The 17,794-nt window shown below is 44.9% G+C and overlaps 1 protein-coding gene across 3 annotated transcripts in view; it reads left to right on the forward strand.

Annotated features, from left to right (window-relative positions):
* The window catches only part of LOC137368716 (receptor-type tyrosine-protein phosphatase alpha-like), a 315,891-nt gene that overhangs the window by 282,923 nt on the left and 15,174 nt on the right, over positions 1 to 17,794 (forward strand). For all 3 annotated transcript variants that reach the window (XM_068028891.1, XM_068028900.1, XM_068028908.1), the window contains 3 exons: positions 13,359 to 13,493; positions 14,103 to 14,228; positions 15,346 to 15,497. In XM_068028891.1, coding sequence (XP_067884992.1) covers positions 13,359 to 13,493; positions 14,103 to 14,228; positions 15,346 to 15,497 — 413 coding nt within the window. The remainder of the gene's footprint in view (positions 1 to 13,358; positions 13,494 to 14,102; positions 14,229 to 15,345; positions 15,498 to 17,794) is intronic.

Raw genomic sequence — 17,794 nt, forward strand, 5'->3', positions numbered from 1 at the left:
CTCCTACGTGGAGGGCATCATTGATTGCATCCTTGTGCTCAAAGCACCCAATGATTGCCGAGTGAGATTTACCAACAGGAATGGCTTTCGCTCCCTCGACATCCAGCTGGTCTGCGACCACAACAAGAGCTTCCTCCGTGTGGGCTCGCTTTCCTGGCAGCAGCCAAGATTCATTCATCCTCTGTGAAAGCAGGCTGTCACAGATGCTCACTCAATCACAGATGCTCACTGCACTACCCCTCCACCAAACTCCATGGGATAGGGATATCTGTTAAAAAGATGACTGCTCACCCATCTATGAGAGCCACAAACAGAGGCGCTACAACCAAAGCCATCTACTCACTAGGACAACCATTGAGCAGGCATCTGAAGATATTTTCCAGTGCCTGGACTGGTTGAGTGGTGTCCTGCAATACACTCCTGCTCACTGATCCTCATCATTGATTTTTTTTTTATTCGTTCATGGGATGTGGGTGTCGCTGGCTAAGCCAGCATTTATTGCCCATCCCTTGAGAAGGTGGTGGTGCGCTGCCTTCTTGAACTGCTACAGTCCATGTGGGTAGGAACACACAAAGTGCTGTTAGGGAGTTCCAGGATTTTGACCCAGCGACAGTGAAGGAACGGCGATATAGTTCCAAGTCAGGATGGTGTATGGCTTGGAGGGGAACTTGCAGGTGGTGGTGCTCCCAACCATCTGCTGCCCTTGTCCTTCTAGGTGGTAAAGAGGTCGTGGGTTTGGAAGGTGCTGTCTATGGAGCCTTGGTGTGTTGCTGCAGTGCATCTTGTAGACGGTACACACTGCTGCCACTGTGCGCTGGCGGTGGAGGAAGTGAATGTTTGTGGATGGGGTGCCAATCAAGCAGGATGCTTTGTTCTGGATGGTGTCGTGCTTGTTGTGTTGTTGGAGCTGCACCCACCCAGATATCCTCAGCCCTTGGGCGCTCGGATGGCTGGAGGGACGTACCAGCTGGGGGGCAATTGGCATCCCTTCGAAACAGCTCTGCTCCATCAGCGCCACTACAGGTCGAGGCTACATCATGTGGCATGCATCCCCTAGAAGTCAGTGTGCAATTCCTGCTTGCACTCCAAGTGCTGTTACATATGGTTCTCCATGAGATTGGCCACTTTCTCATTGGAGGAGCTCATGTGATCAAAGTCCTGAGCCATTGTGGACTCCTCCATTATTTGCCCATGTCCCTGCTCTGTCTCAGGGAACTCAGACATGTGGGAGCACATCTGCTTGCCAGTGACTCCTTGAGGCCCTGCATCTATGCCCATCTGATCAAGGCCGTATCTATCCTCCCTCCTCTTAGGGGAACTGACCACAGCTGCCTCTGTGTCTGCCACTGCACCACCTCCTGCACTCCAGTGCTGTGCTTTTCACCCAGTGCCACCCTACATAAATGCATGCGCGGACCTACCAAAGTGAGAGTATCTGCGCTGGTGAACGGTGCGCTTCTAGGGTGTGGCTATGGTGCTTAAGTTCTTGCTAGCCATTTTGGGCTGAAGGAGAGGAATAAGGTCTCCTTTGGTAAACGTCGTCAACTGTAGGAGACACGAGAAAAGATCATGAGACCTAACCTTGGAGAGCAGAAGCCTCTGCAGTGCTGAGGCTTCCCAATGCAATTGTGTTCGGCATGCTATCGGATGAGGTGGAGTGCAATGAATCCCCTTAATGAGTGCGTTACCCTGCGTAATTACCCTCTCCACGATGAGTGCCCATTTTGTCAGGACTGACTTATTCCTGGTCTGTGATCCTGGCTATTTCCATCACTCAGTCCTGTGTTGCTGTGATGATTTGCAGGTAGACTACCCATCGACCTGTTTGGCCCTCTCTTGGGCATTAGGTGTCAGTTTCTTCTGTAAGGACAAGAGAATGTGATAAGGCACTGCTCTTCCACAGTCCTCTTTGGCCAATGACAACTGCTCTAATTCATTGGAGAGTGCATGTTTCAGCAGTGACAGGTCCTCAGCAACACTGTGGCTTTGTGCCGTTCTGACATCTTGTATGTCATTGAGTGACCTGGGCTCACACTTCTCCCCTGTTCAGGAGCAGCATGCGGCCTGAGATTCCTCAGTTGTTGTGTCTGCTGGAGGGTGAATAAACAGAGGCCTGTTCTGAGGGTTGGGGGTGGGGGTTAGCACTCATCTTGCCGGAATGTATGAGGTCATTAAACCTTTTCCTGTTCTGGATCCAGGTTCTTGAAACATCACTTTTATTGCTGAAACATAGGAACAGGGTGCCTTCTCTGCCGTTCAATTACATCATGGCTGATCATTTACCTCAATGCCACTTTCCCGCGCTGTCTCCATATCCCTTGATGTCATTTGTCTCCAGAAATCTATTTATTTCTATCTTGAATATGCTCAGTGATTGAACTTCCACAGTCCTCTGAGATAGAGAATTCCAAAGATTTGCTACCCTCAGCGAAGAAATTCCTCCTCGTCTCAGTCTTAAATGACCTTCCCCTTATTCTGAGATTATGAGCCCTGGTAATTACCAGCTATTGTGAATCGCCAGCCCCGAAATGGGAATGATGTCTACCTCGTCGCCCGATGCCATGAAGAAGCTGCTGGAAAACATGCAGAGCGACCTGAGGAGCCTGTCGCTGGAGTGCAAGAAGAAATTTCCTCCCGTCAAAGAGTCTGCTGTGACGGCTGGTCGTTACTAATGTTGATTGTAGGCCTGGACCTGAGAAGAACAGTCCCTGTCCTCCTTCACATAACTGCAGCTCCAAACCCTTCGATCTTGTCCATTTTATGATGCTCCTTATCGAAATATCATAATCACATTGCCTGAAGTCATCCTGCTGGATGCTTTAAAGACTAACCGTAGAATATTATAATCTCTGTATGAAGAACCTTCCGTCCGATTGCAGATTTTCTGGTCCAGTTTGGGGATGGAACAAATCCAATTCCCCCCTCGCACCCCCTTCCCCACTTGCACCCCCTTTGCCCCCCCTCCCGCAGCCCCCTTTGCCCCCCCTCCATGAAATCGCACAGTTTACTTGTTAGCTCCTATCCCTGAGCAGGGGCCCTATCAACCCAACTGCCTTGTGGGCGTTTCGGGAGAGACCAAGACAAAGAGAGTAAACCCTAACACAAAATCTGGAGCGGAACCCCTAAGGCTTTGACACCTTTGGCATGTTTCCGGCAGTTCCTGCAGCCATACCGGTGCCAAATGTCATGCTCTGCACTCCTTTGGACCACACTAGGAAGGCCGAGAGGGGGGTTTTGACGCTTGGGCAACTCGCAACCTCCATACTCACCGCCCAGGCATGCGCCATAGAGAGGTCACTCCATAGTCGCCTCACAGCGACCAAAGCGACACTGAAGGCAAAAGTTACGAGTTATAAGTCCAGCTCAATTGGCACAGAGATTGGGCACCGCAGGTTGCCTTTGTCGGCGGGAGAGGTCATCGCATTTCACTGGACAGCTACCGCCTGCTTCAAACCGGGCAGCCCCTGGTCAGAAAGTTTCTTTCCCGCCACAGTCCACCTGCTTCAATGGGTGCTTGGAGCTCAGGGTCATTGCCCGACAAGTGGACTGTAACATAGCACCAAACAGCACGATAAAAAAAAGGAAAGGTACCAGCCCTTCGTTTTGCAAGCTGGAACGTGAGAACTATGTGTCCTGGTCTCAGAAGACCTTACACAAATCAATGACTCTCGGAAAACTGCCATCATTAACTACAAGCTCAGTTGACTCAATGTGGACATTGCAGCACTGCATGAGACACGTCTCCTTGCGAGCGGATCTCTAAGAGAGCAAGACTACACCTTCTTCTGGCAGGGTAGGGATTCTGAAGAACCAAGACAGTACGGAGTGGGCTTTGCCATCAGAAACTCTTTGCTCAGCATGATAGAGCCACCTTCATATGGCTCGGAACACATACTGTCCATCCGACTGCTCACCGCCTCTGGTCCAGTGCACCTACTCAGCCTCTATGCTCCAACACTCTGCTCCCCACCTCAAGTTAAAGACCAGTTCTACGAGGAACTCCATAATATCATGAGTAGCATTCCTAATACCGAACATTTGTTCCTGCTGGGGGACTTTAACACCAGGGTTGGGGCCGTCCACGACTCATGGCCCTCCTGCCTTGGGTGCTATGGCATTGGAAGAATGAATGAGAATGGACAGAGACTGCTGGAGTTGTGTACCTATCACAACCTCTGCATCACCAACTCGTTGTTTTATACTAAACCCTGTCACCAGTTTTCATAGAGACACCCAAGATCACGGCGTTGGCACCAGCTGGACCTCATTGTCACAAGGCAAGCCTCTATAAACAGTGTCGAAATCTCACACAGCTCCCACAATGCGGACTGCGGCACCGACCACTCCCTGGTGTGCAGCAAAGTTAGGCTCAAACCAAAGAAGCTACATCACTCCAAGCAGAAGCGCATCAACACTAACAGAATTTCTTATCCACAGCTGTTACATAAGTTTCTGCATCCACTTGAAAAAACCCTTCAAAACACTCCTACAGGGGATGCAGAGACCAAGTGGGCCCACATCAGAGACGCCATCTACAACTCAGCAATGACCACCTTTGGCAAGCGTGAGGAGCAGAATGCAGACTGGTTTCAATCTCACTTTGAAGAGCTGCTAAGCGCACTGCACTGTTGAACTACAAGAAAGCCCTCAGCGAGTTAACACTTAAAGCACTTAAAGTAGCCAGAAGTGCTGCACAAAGAACAGCCAGGCGCTGTGCAAACGACTACTGGCAACACCTATGCAGTCGTATTCAGCTGGCCTCCGATACCGGAAACATCAGAGGAATGTATGATGGCATTAGGAGAACTTTTGGGCCAACCATCAAGAAGATCGCCCGCCTCAAGTCTAAACCAGGGGACACGATCACTGACCAACGCAAGCAAATGGACCGCTGGGTGGAACACTACCTCGAACTGTACTCCAAGGAAAATGTTGTCACTGATACCGTCCTCAGTGCAGCCCAGTCTCTGCCAGTCATGGATGAGCTGGACGAACAGCCAACAAAATCGGAACTCAGTGATGCCATTGATTCTGTAGCCAGTGGAAAAGTCCCTGGAAAGGACGGCATTACCCCTGAAATAATCTAGAGTGTCAAGCCTGCTATACCCCCAGCATGAAAGGCACAATTCAGCATAGCGGTTCCTCGTCAGACCCCTTTCCTATCCTGAGCGGCATGAAACAGGGCTGTGTTCTCGCACCTACACTGTTTGGGATCATCATCTCACTGCTGCTCTCACATGCGTTCAAGTCTTCAGACGAAGGAATTTTCCTCCACACAATATCAGATGGCAGGTTGTTCAACCTTGTCCGTCTTAAAGCAAAGACCAGAGCACGGAAAGTCCTCATCAGGGAACTCCTCTTCGCTGACGATGCTTCATTAACATCCCACACAGAAGAGTGTCTGCAGAGGCTCATCGACAGGATTGCGGCTGCCTGCAACGAATTTGGCCTAACCATCTGCCTCAAGAAAATGAAGATCATGAGACAGGATGTCAGAAATGCTCCATCCATCAATATCAGCGACCACGCTCTGGAAGTGGTTCAAGAGTCCACCTACCTAGGCTCAACTATCACCAGTGAACTGTCTCTCGATGCAGAAATCAACAAGCACATGAGAAAGGCGTCCGCTGCTATGTCCAGCCTGGCCAAAAGGGTGTGGGAAAATGGCGCACTGACACGGAACACAAATGTCCGTGTGTTTCAAGCCTGTGTCCTCAGTACCTTGCTCTACGGCAGCGAGGTCTGGACAACGTATATCAGCCAAGAGCAACATCTCAACTCATTCCATCTTCGCTGCCTCCGGAGAATCCTTGGCATCAGGTGGCAGGACCGTATCTCCAACTCTGAAGTCCTCGAGGCGGCCAGCATCCCCAGCATATACACCCTACTGAGCCAGCGACGCTTGAGGTGGCTTGGTCATGTGAGCTGCATGGAAAATAGCAGGATCCCGAAGGGCGCATTGTACAGCGAGCTCATCATTGGCATCAGACCCACCAGCTGTCCATGTCTCCATTTTAAAGACGTCTGCAAACTCAACATGAAGTCCTGTGACATTGACCACAAGTTGTGGGAGTCAGTTGCCAGTGATCGCCAGAGCTGGCGGACAGCCATAAAGGCGGGTCTAAAGAATGGCGAATCGAAGAGACATGGCAGTTGGCAGGAAAAAAGACAGAAGCGCAAGGAGAGCGCCAACTGTGTAACAGCCCCGACAACCAATTTTATCTGCAGCGCCTGTGGAAGAGTCTGTAACTCTAGAATTGGCCTTTATAGCCACTCCAGGCGCTGCTCCACATACCACTGATCACCTCCAGGTGCTTACCCATTGTCTGTCGAGACAAGGAGGCCAAAGAAAAAGAAGAATGTCCCCTGGTTCTGGACTCCCCAACCAGGGGAAATATCCTATCTACATCCACCCTATCACGCCCTGTAAGAATTATTTTAAGTTTCAATAAGATCACCCCTCATTCTCAGAAACTAGAGAATACAGGCTCAATTTCCTCAATCTCTCCTCATAAGGCAATCCTGCAATCCCAGGGATTAGTTTGGTGAACCTCCGTTGCACTCCCTCTATGACAAATATATCCTTAGATAAGGAAACCAAAACTGTACAGAATGCTCCAGGTGCAGTCTTACCAAGGCTCTATACAATTGCAGCAAGACATCTTTACTTTTGTACTCAAATCCCCTTGTGATGAAGGCCAGCATACAATTTGCCTTCCGAATTGCTTGCTGCACCTGCATGCTAGCTTTTAGTGACTCATGGACAAGGACACCCAGGCGCCTTTGGATGCCAACTCTTCCCAACCTCTCGCCATTTAAGAAATATTCTGTCTTTCTGCTTTTTTTTACCAAAGTGGATAACTTCACACTTATTCACGTTATATTCCATCTACCATGTTCGTGCCCATTCACTTAGCCTGTCTAAGACCGCTTGAAGCCTTCTTGCATCTTCCTCACAACTTACATTCCCACCTAGTTTTGTGTCATCAACAAATTTTGAATTACAATTGGTCCCCGCATCCAAATCATTTATATAGTTTGTGAACTGCTGTGACCCTAGCACTGATCCTTGCCATACCCCACTAGTAACAGCCTGCCACCTTGAGAATGACCCATTTATTCCTACTCTCTGCTTTCTGTCTGTTGATCTATTTTCAATCCATACTAATATTACCCCCAATTCCTTGCACTGTAATTTTGTTTGCTAACCTTCTGTGTGGGACCTCATCAAAAGCCTTCTAAAAATCCAATATGCACCACATCCATTGATTCTCCTTTATTTATGCTACAAGTAACATCCTCAAAAAAAACTCAACAGATTTGTCAAACATGATGTCCCTTTCATACGTCCATGTTGACTGCCCAATTTTACCCTTATTTCCTCAGTGTTCAGTTATCACATGCTTTATAATAGATTCTAACATTTTCCCTACTACTGACGTCAAGCTAACAGGTCTGTAGTTCTCCATTCTCCCTCTCCCTCCCTTCTTAAATAGTGGGGTTACTTTTGCTACTTTCCTGTCTGCAGGAACCTTTCCAGAATTTATAGAATTTTGAAACATAACCACCAATGCATCCACTAACTCTATAGCTACCTCGTTCAACACTCTGGGATATAGTTCGTCTGGTCTAGGGGATTTATCAACTTTCAATCCAGTTAACTTTTCAAGGAATGATGGTGGAGGCAGAAACCCTCAATTCTTTTAAAACATACCTGGACATGCACTTGAAGTACTGTAACTTGCAAGGCTATGGACCTGGTGCTGGAAGGTGGAATTTGATTGGGTGGCTAGTTTTCAGCTGGCACAGACATGACTGGCTGAATGGCCTCCTTCTGTGCTGTAATTTTTCTAAGGTTCTAAGTACTACCTCTTTACTAACACTAATTTCTTTCAGTTCCTCATTTTCACATGTCTTTTGGTTGCCCAGTATTTATGGGAGATTTTCTGTATCATCTTCCGTGAAGACAGACACAAAGTAATTCTTTAGTTTCTCTGCCATTTCCCTGTTCTCCACTATAAATTCTCCTGTCTCCATCTGTAATGGCCCACATTTGTCCTAGCTAATCTTTTCCTTTTCATATATCTAAAGAAGCTTTTACAGTCTGCTTTTATGTTTCTCGCTAGCTTGCATTCATATTCCCTTTTCCCTTTCTTTATCAGTTTCTTAGTCATCTTTTGCTGGGTTCTAAGTTGCTCCCAATCCTCAGGCTTACCACTTTTTTTGGCATTCTTATAAGCCACTTCCTTTGATCTAATGCAATTTTTAACTTTTGTTAGCCACAGTTGATTCACCTTTCCCATTGTGTGCTTGAGCCTTTGAGAATTATATATATCTGTTGGAGACCATGTGGTGGTAATTGAAATACTAGCTATTGCCTGCTTGCTGTTAAATCTTTTAGTGTATTTTCCCACTCCACCATTGTCAACTTGCCCCTCGTACCTTCATAGTATCTGGTTCAGATTTAAGATCCTAGTTTCAGAATGAATTAGATCACATTCAGACTTACTGTGAAATTCTATCATGTCGAACATAGAACAGTACAGCACAGTATTATGGTCATAATTTCCCAAAGGCTCCTTTACAGCGAGGTTATTAATTAGCCCTTTCTCATTACATAAAACTGAAGCTAAAATAACCCGATCCCTAGTTGGTTCTTCAACATACTGCTCCAGAAACCCATCTCTTACACACTCCAGGAATTCATCCTCCACAGCATTAGTGCTGATTAGGTTTACCCAGTCTATATGTAAATTGAAGACTCCCATTGTTACTGTATTACCCATGTTACGTGCATCTCTAATTTCCTGATTTATATCGTGTCCAATATTACATTCGGGTGAGGAAGGGGTCTCAGACTCCCCTCTTGGCCCTTTCCTGGTTGGCCTTAACAGGGTTTAACTTTTAAAACAGTGTTTTAGCTTCACCTCAGTGAGTCTTTGCTCACTGTTTTCTAATTGTAATTGTAAATGAACCAACCAGACACGTTTTCTTAGGTTTAAACCCGAAAGATGTACGTTTATTAACCTTAACACTCTAACTCAGTTTAAATTACTAAAAATACACGGCGCAGCCACACTAGCATACATATGAAACAAACACACACACAAATAGATACAGAGAAGGAGAAATAATTAAAGGGGGGTTTGGAGTAGTAAATGGAATTCAGTTACTGTCTTTAGTTTTGCTGTAGAGTCCTTGATGGGAGTTGAGGTCTTGCAGTTCTTGCTGGGGCCCAGTGCACACTTTTAAACTTGTTTCTCTGGTACCAGAAGGCTGAAGAGGTCCTCTGTCTTGAGGCTTAAGCTGCTTCCATGGGTCCCTGGGACTTCACTTGAGTGAGACAGAGAGTGGGGTGCTTGCTTATTGAAGTTCAATTGCAGTCTGCCCTTTCTGAGTGGCACAATTCAAAAAGGTCCCCAGGTTGGCCAGCAGGTTAATCATGTGACCAGCTCTTTGTTTGAAGCAGCATCGTCTGCGAGGATTGTTGATTTCAAAACTTCTCCATTCACACTCAGTGTGGGGGGGGTGGGGGGGCGGGGGGTAGAGGTTTGTCTCTTACAAAGTCAGTGGCTCTCAATGTCTTGATCACCACTGTTGACAAAACCCATCTCGCTAATTGAATCAGTGAACACTCCCATTTTTCTCTCTCTATGCAACTGTTTCTCAGAATACAAATGTGCAGCCATGTTTTAGCTGTTCAGTTCTATGGTCCTTTTGAACAAGTTATGTTCAATGTCCAGTAAAATTTCAAGTAGTGTTCCATGACGAAATTAATATGTTTCCATTTGGCAGGTGTGGTTTCTGTCACACCAACATTATCACTACTGTTCGGCCTATAAACAACTGCCACCGATGTTTGCCATCCCTTGCTGTTTCTTGGCTCCTCCCAAACTGATTCCACATCTTGATCCTTTGATCTAAGATCCGCTCTCACTAATGTACTGATCTTGTCCCTTAAGAGCACTACTTCACCTCCTTTTCTTTTTTGCCTATCCTGCCTAAATTATTAATATCTTTGGATATTCAGTTCCCAATCTTGGTCATTCTGTAACCACGTCTTTCATGGCAATTAAATCATACCCATTTACCTCAATTTGTGCCTTCAAATCATCAGCCTTGTTGTGAATGCAGCATGCATTCAGATAGAGTACTTTTAATTCTGCCTTTTTAACATTATTCTGCATTCTGATACTATTTGATGCTTGCCTTGCCTTTGTCTGTCTTCTAATTTCACTTACTACTTTTCTACTTCCTGTTACCAGTTTTGTTTCCTTCCAATCTGAGCTCCCTCTCAGGTTCCATCCCCCTGCCAATCTAGTTTAAACCCTCCCCAACAGCAGTAGCAAATCTCCCTGCGAAGATGTTAGTTCCAGTCCTGCTAAGATGCAACCCATCCATCTTGTACACATCCCACCTGCCCCGGGACTAGTCCCAATGCCTCAGAAATCTGATGCCCTCCTGCACCAGTTCTCCAGCCACATATTCAATTGCTCAGTTCTCCTATTCCTCTAGTCACTAGCAGGTGGGACTGGGAGTAATCCTGAGATTATTGCTTTTGAGGTTCTGCTTTTTAATCTTCCTAGCTCCCTAAAATCTGCTTTCAGGACCTCATCCCCCTTCTTACTTATGTCGTTGGTACCAACGTGGACCACTACCTCTGGCTGTTCACCCTCTCCCAAAGAATGTCCTGTAGTCGCTCCGTGCCATTCTTGACCCTGGCACCAGGGAGGCAACATACCGTCCTGGAGTCAAGTCTACAGCTGCAGAAACGCCTGTCTGTTACCCTAACTAATCAATCCCCTATCACTACTGCTCTTCCACTCCTGTGCACCTGAGCCACCCATAGTGCCACAGGCTTGGCTGTGCCTGCACTCCTCTGAGGAACGATCACCCTCACCAGTATCCAAAACAGAAAACCGATTAGCAAGCGAGATCATCTTGGGGAACTCCTGCGCTACCTGTCTGGTTCTCTTAGACTGCCTGGCAGTCACCCATTCCCTATCTGCCTGCATGCCCCTAACCTGTGGTGTGACCACCTCCCTAACTGTGCTATCCACGTAGCTTTCTGCCTCACAGATGCAGCACAGTGACTCTAGCCACTGCCCGAGTTCCGAAACCCAGAGCTCAAGCTTGTGCAGCCAGTGACGCTTCCTGCAGATAAGTTTGTCTCGGACAGATGGTGTGTCCATGACTTCCCATGTGCCACAGGCTGTACATTCCACTTGGCCGAGCTGCCCTGCCGTACCTTAACTTTACAAACTATTTATTATAAATAGAGTATCTTACCAGTTATTCACCAACCAGTTCCTCCTGCTGCACCAAGTAAGAACCAAATACTGGAGGATGCCAAATGTAGAAAAAAGGAGCACCTCCTCCCCCCTTCACCAAATTCCCCACTTACCAAACTCATATCTGCACACGCTGCTTACAATTTGTCCTCTCTTTGCAAGTTGCACCCAAACCTCTACTATATCTGAAGCTGAAACTGCAGCAACCAGATTGGATTGGTTAGCTACTTAATCAGCTGCTCTGCAGTAGAGCTTGTTAATCTTGCCTCAGGCTGGAAGAAACTTACTTTATTTACTTTATTAACTTTACTTTATTTGGACAGTAAATACCAGTTAGATGCTAATTGCAGACCAGATTTTTAGAAAGCTATTGATACTTAAAAATCTCCACTCACCAAACTCGTATCTGTACACTTTGCTTTCAGTCTGACTGAAATTGCAGCAATTTCTATCCAGGCTTGCTTGGTTTGTGTGGGTGGCCTCCTCCCTGTCACCGTTTGAGAAGAGGGCCTCCCTCCTCTCCCTCACAGTCTCCAGCATCTCCTCCAGATCAGCATCTGAAAAACAAGGGGTTGCCTTGGCTGGGTTCCAGACCTTTCACTCTCCTGAGGCATCATTGTGGTGAAAAATGCAGCCCGAAATCCAATGAGTCTTAAATGTCCACTTTCAATGCTCAAACGGCAGCCACCGTAAACGTGGAGAGTATAAATGGGACCCATGCTTTTGTCGGCCTGCCTCCATTCCCACTCCTGCAGCCGCTAATTGGTGGCTGCCAAACCCATCTGTAAAGCAGTTAAGGAGTCACCTCCATGAAACTCAGGACTTACTGCTGTTTCCCCCTGGGGACGGGGTAGGGACCCAGAAATGGTGCCAACTTCCATTTCCCGGCCCCAACTCAAAATATCTGATGAAAGGTCATGTCCTGAAACGTTAATTCTGTTTCTCTATCCACAGATACTGTCTGACCACCTGAGTATTTCTAGCATTTTCTGTTCTTATTTCAGAATACACCGTATTTTGCTTTTGTACAATTATGTAGGCCTTGGTGAGACCATACTTGGAGTACTATGTTTTGGTCTCCTTACCTAAGGAAGGATATACTTTCCTTTAGAGGGAGTACAACAGAGGTTCACTAGACTGATTCGTATCATAAGAGATTGAGTAGACTAGATCAATATTCTCTAAAAATTAGAAAAATTATTGATCTTATTGAAACCTATCAAATTCTTAAGGGTAGATGCTAGTAGTATGTTTTCCCTGGCTAAGGAGTCAAGAGCTTGGGGTCACAATCTTAATAAAGGTCAGTCATTAGGACTGAGGTGAGAAATTGCTTCACTCAAGGGTATTGAATCTTTGGAATTGTCTGCCTCAGAGAGCTGTGGTTACTCAGTCATTGATATATTCAAGACAGAGATCAATAGATTTTTGGATACTAAGGGAATCAAGAGATTGGCGGATAGTCTGGGAAGATGGAGCTGAGGTAGAAGATAAGCCATGAGCTTATTAAATTTTTTACGCAGCAAGTGGTTACGATCTGGAATGCACTTCTTGAAAGGTTGTTGAAGGTAGCTTCAATCGTGGCTTTCAAAAGGGAGTTGGATATTTTGCGAGTTGCTCGAGGTTTTCAAAATCTTAATGATCTAGACAGAATAGATAGGGAGAAACTGTTTCAGTTGCCGGAAGAATCGAGACAGAGGACACCAATTTAAGGTGATTGGCAAAAGAAGCAACAGTGACACGGAGAAAAGCTTTTTTATGCAGCAAGTGGGTAGGATCCGGAAAGCACTGCCGGAGAGTGTGGGAGGAGGCAGATTCAATCGTGGCTTTCAAAAGCGAATTGGATAGGCAATTGGAAGGAAAAGAAATTGCTGTGCTATGAGGAAAGGTGGTTGGGGAAAGTGGAACTAGCTGAATTACTCTTGCAGAGAGCTGGCACGGACATGACATGTTAAATGGCTTCCTTCTGTGCTGTAACCATTCTATGATTCTGTTGAAATTCTGTGGATACAGAGAAACACTTCATTTCTAGCATACCTCATTGTAAAGTTGCTTAATTTCTGTTCCTAGGGATATCGACAGAAAGACTCCTACATAGCCAGCCAAGGACCTCTTCAGCATACTATAGAAGATTTCTGGCGAATGATTTGGGAGTGGAAGTCTTGTTCCATTGTTATGTTAACAGAGTTAGAAGAAAGAGGCCAGGTATGTCAGGCACTTCTTTCTGCCAGAGACTTTGACGCATCCTCATGATGAAACGTAACTAGGTCAAAATGGAGAACTTGGACCATTTCTAAAATATTTAAGCAAGCAGATGATTTTTATTCAATCGTGCTTTCTGTATAATTTTTTTTCGAACTATAACTGCAGCAACCCTCCTAACAACAGTGGGAAATGTATTTTGAATATTTGTGTCCCTTTCCCCCTTCCTTTCATCCTTTTATCCCATTCCAGTGCAGGCTGAGGTGAAATTCCACTTCTGGCAGCTGCCATCTGGTGCGTTGCCTAAGTAGCCACTCTGGACGTTGAGTAATGTACCATTCAACTGCATAGGTTGAGCCGTATCATGTACACATAACATACTTCAAGCAGGTGTTGCTGGATAGCAAGCAGAAAGTCAGTTTCACCAACCAAGATGACTCCAGTGGTTGAGGCCAGTTGTAACAAATCCATTGCTGTAATGGCTGGGCCCAACTGGATGCGAACTAAATTTAGTAATCCTACTGTAGGCAGAGGCCAGGCTACTTGGTTAAATGGTTTGCGTGCTTTTGAGTTTTATTTGTAATCTTAATGATGTCTCTGTGTTCTCCACAGGAGAAATGTGCCCAATATTGGCCATCTGAAGGATCTGTCTCTTATGGTGATATTACTATTGAAATAAAAAAGGAAGAGGAGAGTGAAAGTTACACAGTGCGTGATCTGCTAGTAACTAACACAAGGGTAAGCTTTAATATTCTGGATTTTTATATTGCTAAATCTAGAGTATTTAAAAATAAAGCAGTTCCATATGCTTTCACACCCTTGCCTAACAAAAATTTAGCCTTGAAGATTTAACCCAACATCCAGTCTTTTTGGGAGAGTTCCTTATTTCTGCTACCCTTTGTGAGAAAAATTGTTCCCTAATTTTAGTCCTGAATGGCCTTGCTCTAACTTTACAGTGCCAAGTGTAGCTCAGTGATAGCACTCCCATTTGAGTCAAAAGGTTGCGGATTCAAGTCCCACTGCAGAGACTTGGGTACAGAATCTAGGCTGACATTCCAGTGCAGTATTGAAGCTGCTGTTTTTCAGATGAGACAATAAACTGAGGCCTCATTAGCCCCCTCTGGTTCATAGGAACAGGGGTTGGCCATTTAACTCCTTGAACCTGTTCGGCTTTCAGTGAGATCATGGCTGACCTGCGATGTAGTGCCATATACCACCTTGCCCCATATACCTAACACCTTTGAATGACAAAAAATCTTTCAATTTCGGATTTAAAATTTACAATTGATATAACATCAATTGCTGTTTGCAGAGTAGAGTTCTAGAATTATTCTATCTTATGTTTATGGCCTCTAGTATTAGTCTTCCCCACAAGTGAAAACATCTTCTCTGTATCTACCCCATCTTTTCTTTCTTTCCCTCTCTTTATTTCTCTTTCTGTACCTGATTTGGCATTGAATTCACCCACTCTAATTCACCCTCCTTCTCAGCCCTTCCTCTATTTATTTCTTGATCCTTAAATCTCATTGGTTAAGGAGATGCACTCTTTGTCCCATTGTTCACCAAGGCTCTCGATGTCCCTTTTTCCCCTCGCCATACCATTATCAGCTCATACTTAAAGCAACTTTGTGGTCAAAAATTTTTGCAACCCTGATGCACGCAAACTGCGTAAGATGCCCCTGCTTGAGCAAATTCTGACCTGATGATTTATTTCTAAAAAATATTTTGTTCTTACATTTTTGTGTGTCTGTGTGTTAATGTTTCAGTATAAGGAGCTTAATGGTCGGCAGTTCTTTAAGAGTTTTATCCAATGCAGATATAGAAATTTTATTGTAGTGTATGGTTTTTCCTCAAGGAAAACAAAATTCGGCAGATCAGACAGTTCCATTTTCATGGCTGGCCTGAGGTGGGAATTCCTGGTGATGGGAAAGGAATGATCAACCTGATTGCAGCAGTTCAGAAACAGCAACAGCAGTCAGGAAACCACCCAATCACAGTGCATTGCAGGTAAGTCACAAACTACTTAACAGTGTGCTAAAGGCAGCATTTTTCAATCAAATGATTGGGAGATTTTGCGGCCAGGTTGAGAATTGTAGGTGTGTTCCTGGATAACAAAGCACAGGGTTCTACAATATTTGAGTTTGCATTGTGTTAGGAGAGTGCTTCTATTTTTTGTAAAATATGTTTTTAAGGAATTATAGTTGAATTGTGGACATTGATTCATCTGGAAGCACGAAGAGATGCTGAACTTTGTTCCTGGACTTGACTTGTAAACAAGCCTTTACTGGAACGCACCTGTTTTCAGATAAAATACAAGCAGGGAGCTTGTTGTTTTGACTTGGAGAAGATCTTTATGGAGAAGTGACAGGTCAAGCCTTATAGAGGTCAGGAGGCTTAACTTTTGGAATGTTTTTGGTTTCACTTTGAATTGTTAAAGAAAAAAAGACAGTTGGCTTATACCTGCCAAGAAAACCTAGCTCATCTCTTTCTCTCTCTTGGAAAGCAACCCTGCATATCCAGCATCTTTCCTCCTGTATTTGAAGAAACCCCACATATCGAATGTGTGGGAACTGAAACCCCGGTTGTCGCATTTCTGGTGTTAGTCCTATCCGAAACCTCTGCAGCTGCACTTCTTGGAAAGCCTACCCAAACTGATCATTTTCACCGCCTGAAAAAAACTGTTCTAGGAAGATCCCGGTGCCAAACCAAAACAAAGGACATCTTTCCATATCTTATCTTTTTTTTTCTTCAAGAATGAGCTAGTATTCAGCCTAATTTTTTTTTTTAAACAGAGCTCTAAACAAAAATTCCTTTTATTTTTCAGGTTAGCCGGTGCCTATGTGTGTGTCAGTGTGAGGGGCGAAAGCAAAAAGGGAACTTTAATATTTCAATCTGTGTGTTTATGATTTACTTGATTACTGGTTAAGACTTGTTTTATAATAAACTCATAATTTTATTTGTTCAAGAAACGTGGTTAGTGTGTTTTATTCTGAAATAAAAATAGAGTCTGTGATTGACCATATCTGTAAGTGGGAAAAAATTTAAATGTATGTTGTGACCTGTGGAGAAGTGGAACGAGAATAAAATGTGCACTCCTCCCCACCTCGGTCGTAACATATAATTTGGGGCTCTTTGCGTGATAAACCCAACGCTGATGACGTACAATTGTAAGTGGGGTAATAATAATTGAAAAAGGGAAAATAAAAAAAGAACCTGCATCCTTGTGCAATAGAATAAAGTTTACTCTACCGGAATGTCTTTAGCAGTTGCTGTGACTTTTCTGGGGATGAAGGATGTATCCCTGAGTGATTTGAGATACTTAACCAAGGTTAAGCTAATAGCACTGGCAGCAAAATTGGTGTTAGAGTTAAAACCAGGAATTTTTCCTTCATGTGTAGTAACCTGAGCAATGGCTAAACAAGTTCCATTTTCGGAGATAAAATCAGCACCACAGATAGCCGCGTATCTGAAATTTTTTGGAGGGATTTGGATAATCTGAAGGAAATTTTTAACAAGTCTTCTCTGATCACGGCTCAGCAAGCAGATCCAGAATTAAATAAAGTGGCATAATGAAGCTGAGGCACAAGGCGTTCCAGAAGACTATTATATTAAAAATGGGATTCTGATGAGGAAGTGGAGACTTCCTCACAGACGTGCGAACGAAGAATGGACGGTAGTTCATCAGATAGTGGTACCACCAAAGTATCGCTGGGAACTATTGAGGATAGCACATGAAATTCCTATAGTGGGACATGTTGGGATCTGGAAGACCAAATCTCGTATAAGTCGACACTTTTATTGGCTTGGTCTTTCCAAGGACGTGGTGCAGTTTTGTTTACTGTGCCAGATTATGGGAAAACCACAACCTGCCATAAAACAGGCACCTCTAATTCCCATACCAGTTATTGGGGAACCATTTTAGTAGGGGGTTGGTAGACTGTGTAGGACCTTTACTGAAAATAAAAGCGGGACACCAACATATACTCGCGATCGTGGATATGGCTACTCGGTTCCCAGAGACCATTCCCTTGAACAATTTCTGCTACGTTAGTGGTAGTGAAGTTAACCCAGTTCTTCAGTAGATATGGATTACCGATTGAGATTCAGTCAGATTAAGGTTCCAATTTTATGTCTAAAATAGTTCAGGTAATTTGGGTATAACACAGCTAAAGTCTTCAGCGTACCACCTACAGACACGAGGAGCTTTAGAACCTCAAAACGATAATCAGGGCATACCGTCATGAATATTGCCATGATTGGGATAAAGGGCTGGAATTTCTTTTGTTTGCCACTAGGGATTCACC

This window comes from Heterodontus francisci, chromosome 1, assembly GCF_036365525.1.
Source record: "Heterodontus francisci isolate sHetFra1 chromosome 1, sHetFra1.hap1, whole genome shotgun sequence".
Classification (NCBI taxonomy): Eukaryota; Metazoa; Chordata; class Chondrichthyes; order Heterodontiformes; family Heterodontidae; genus Heterodontus; species Heterodontus francisci.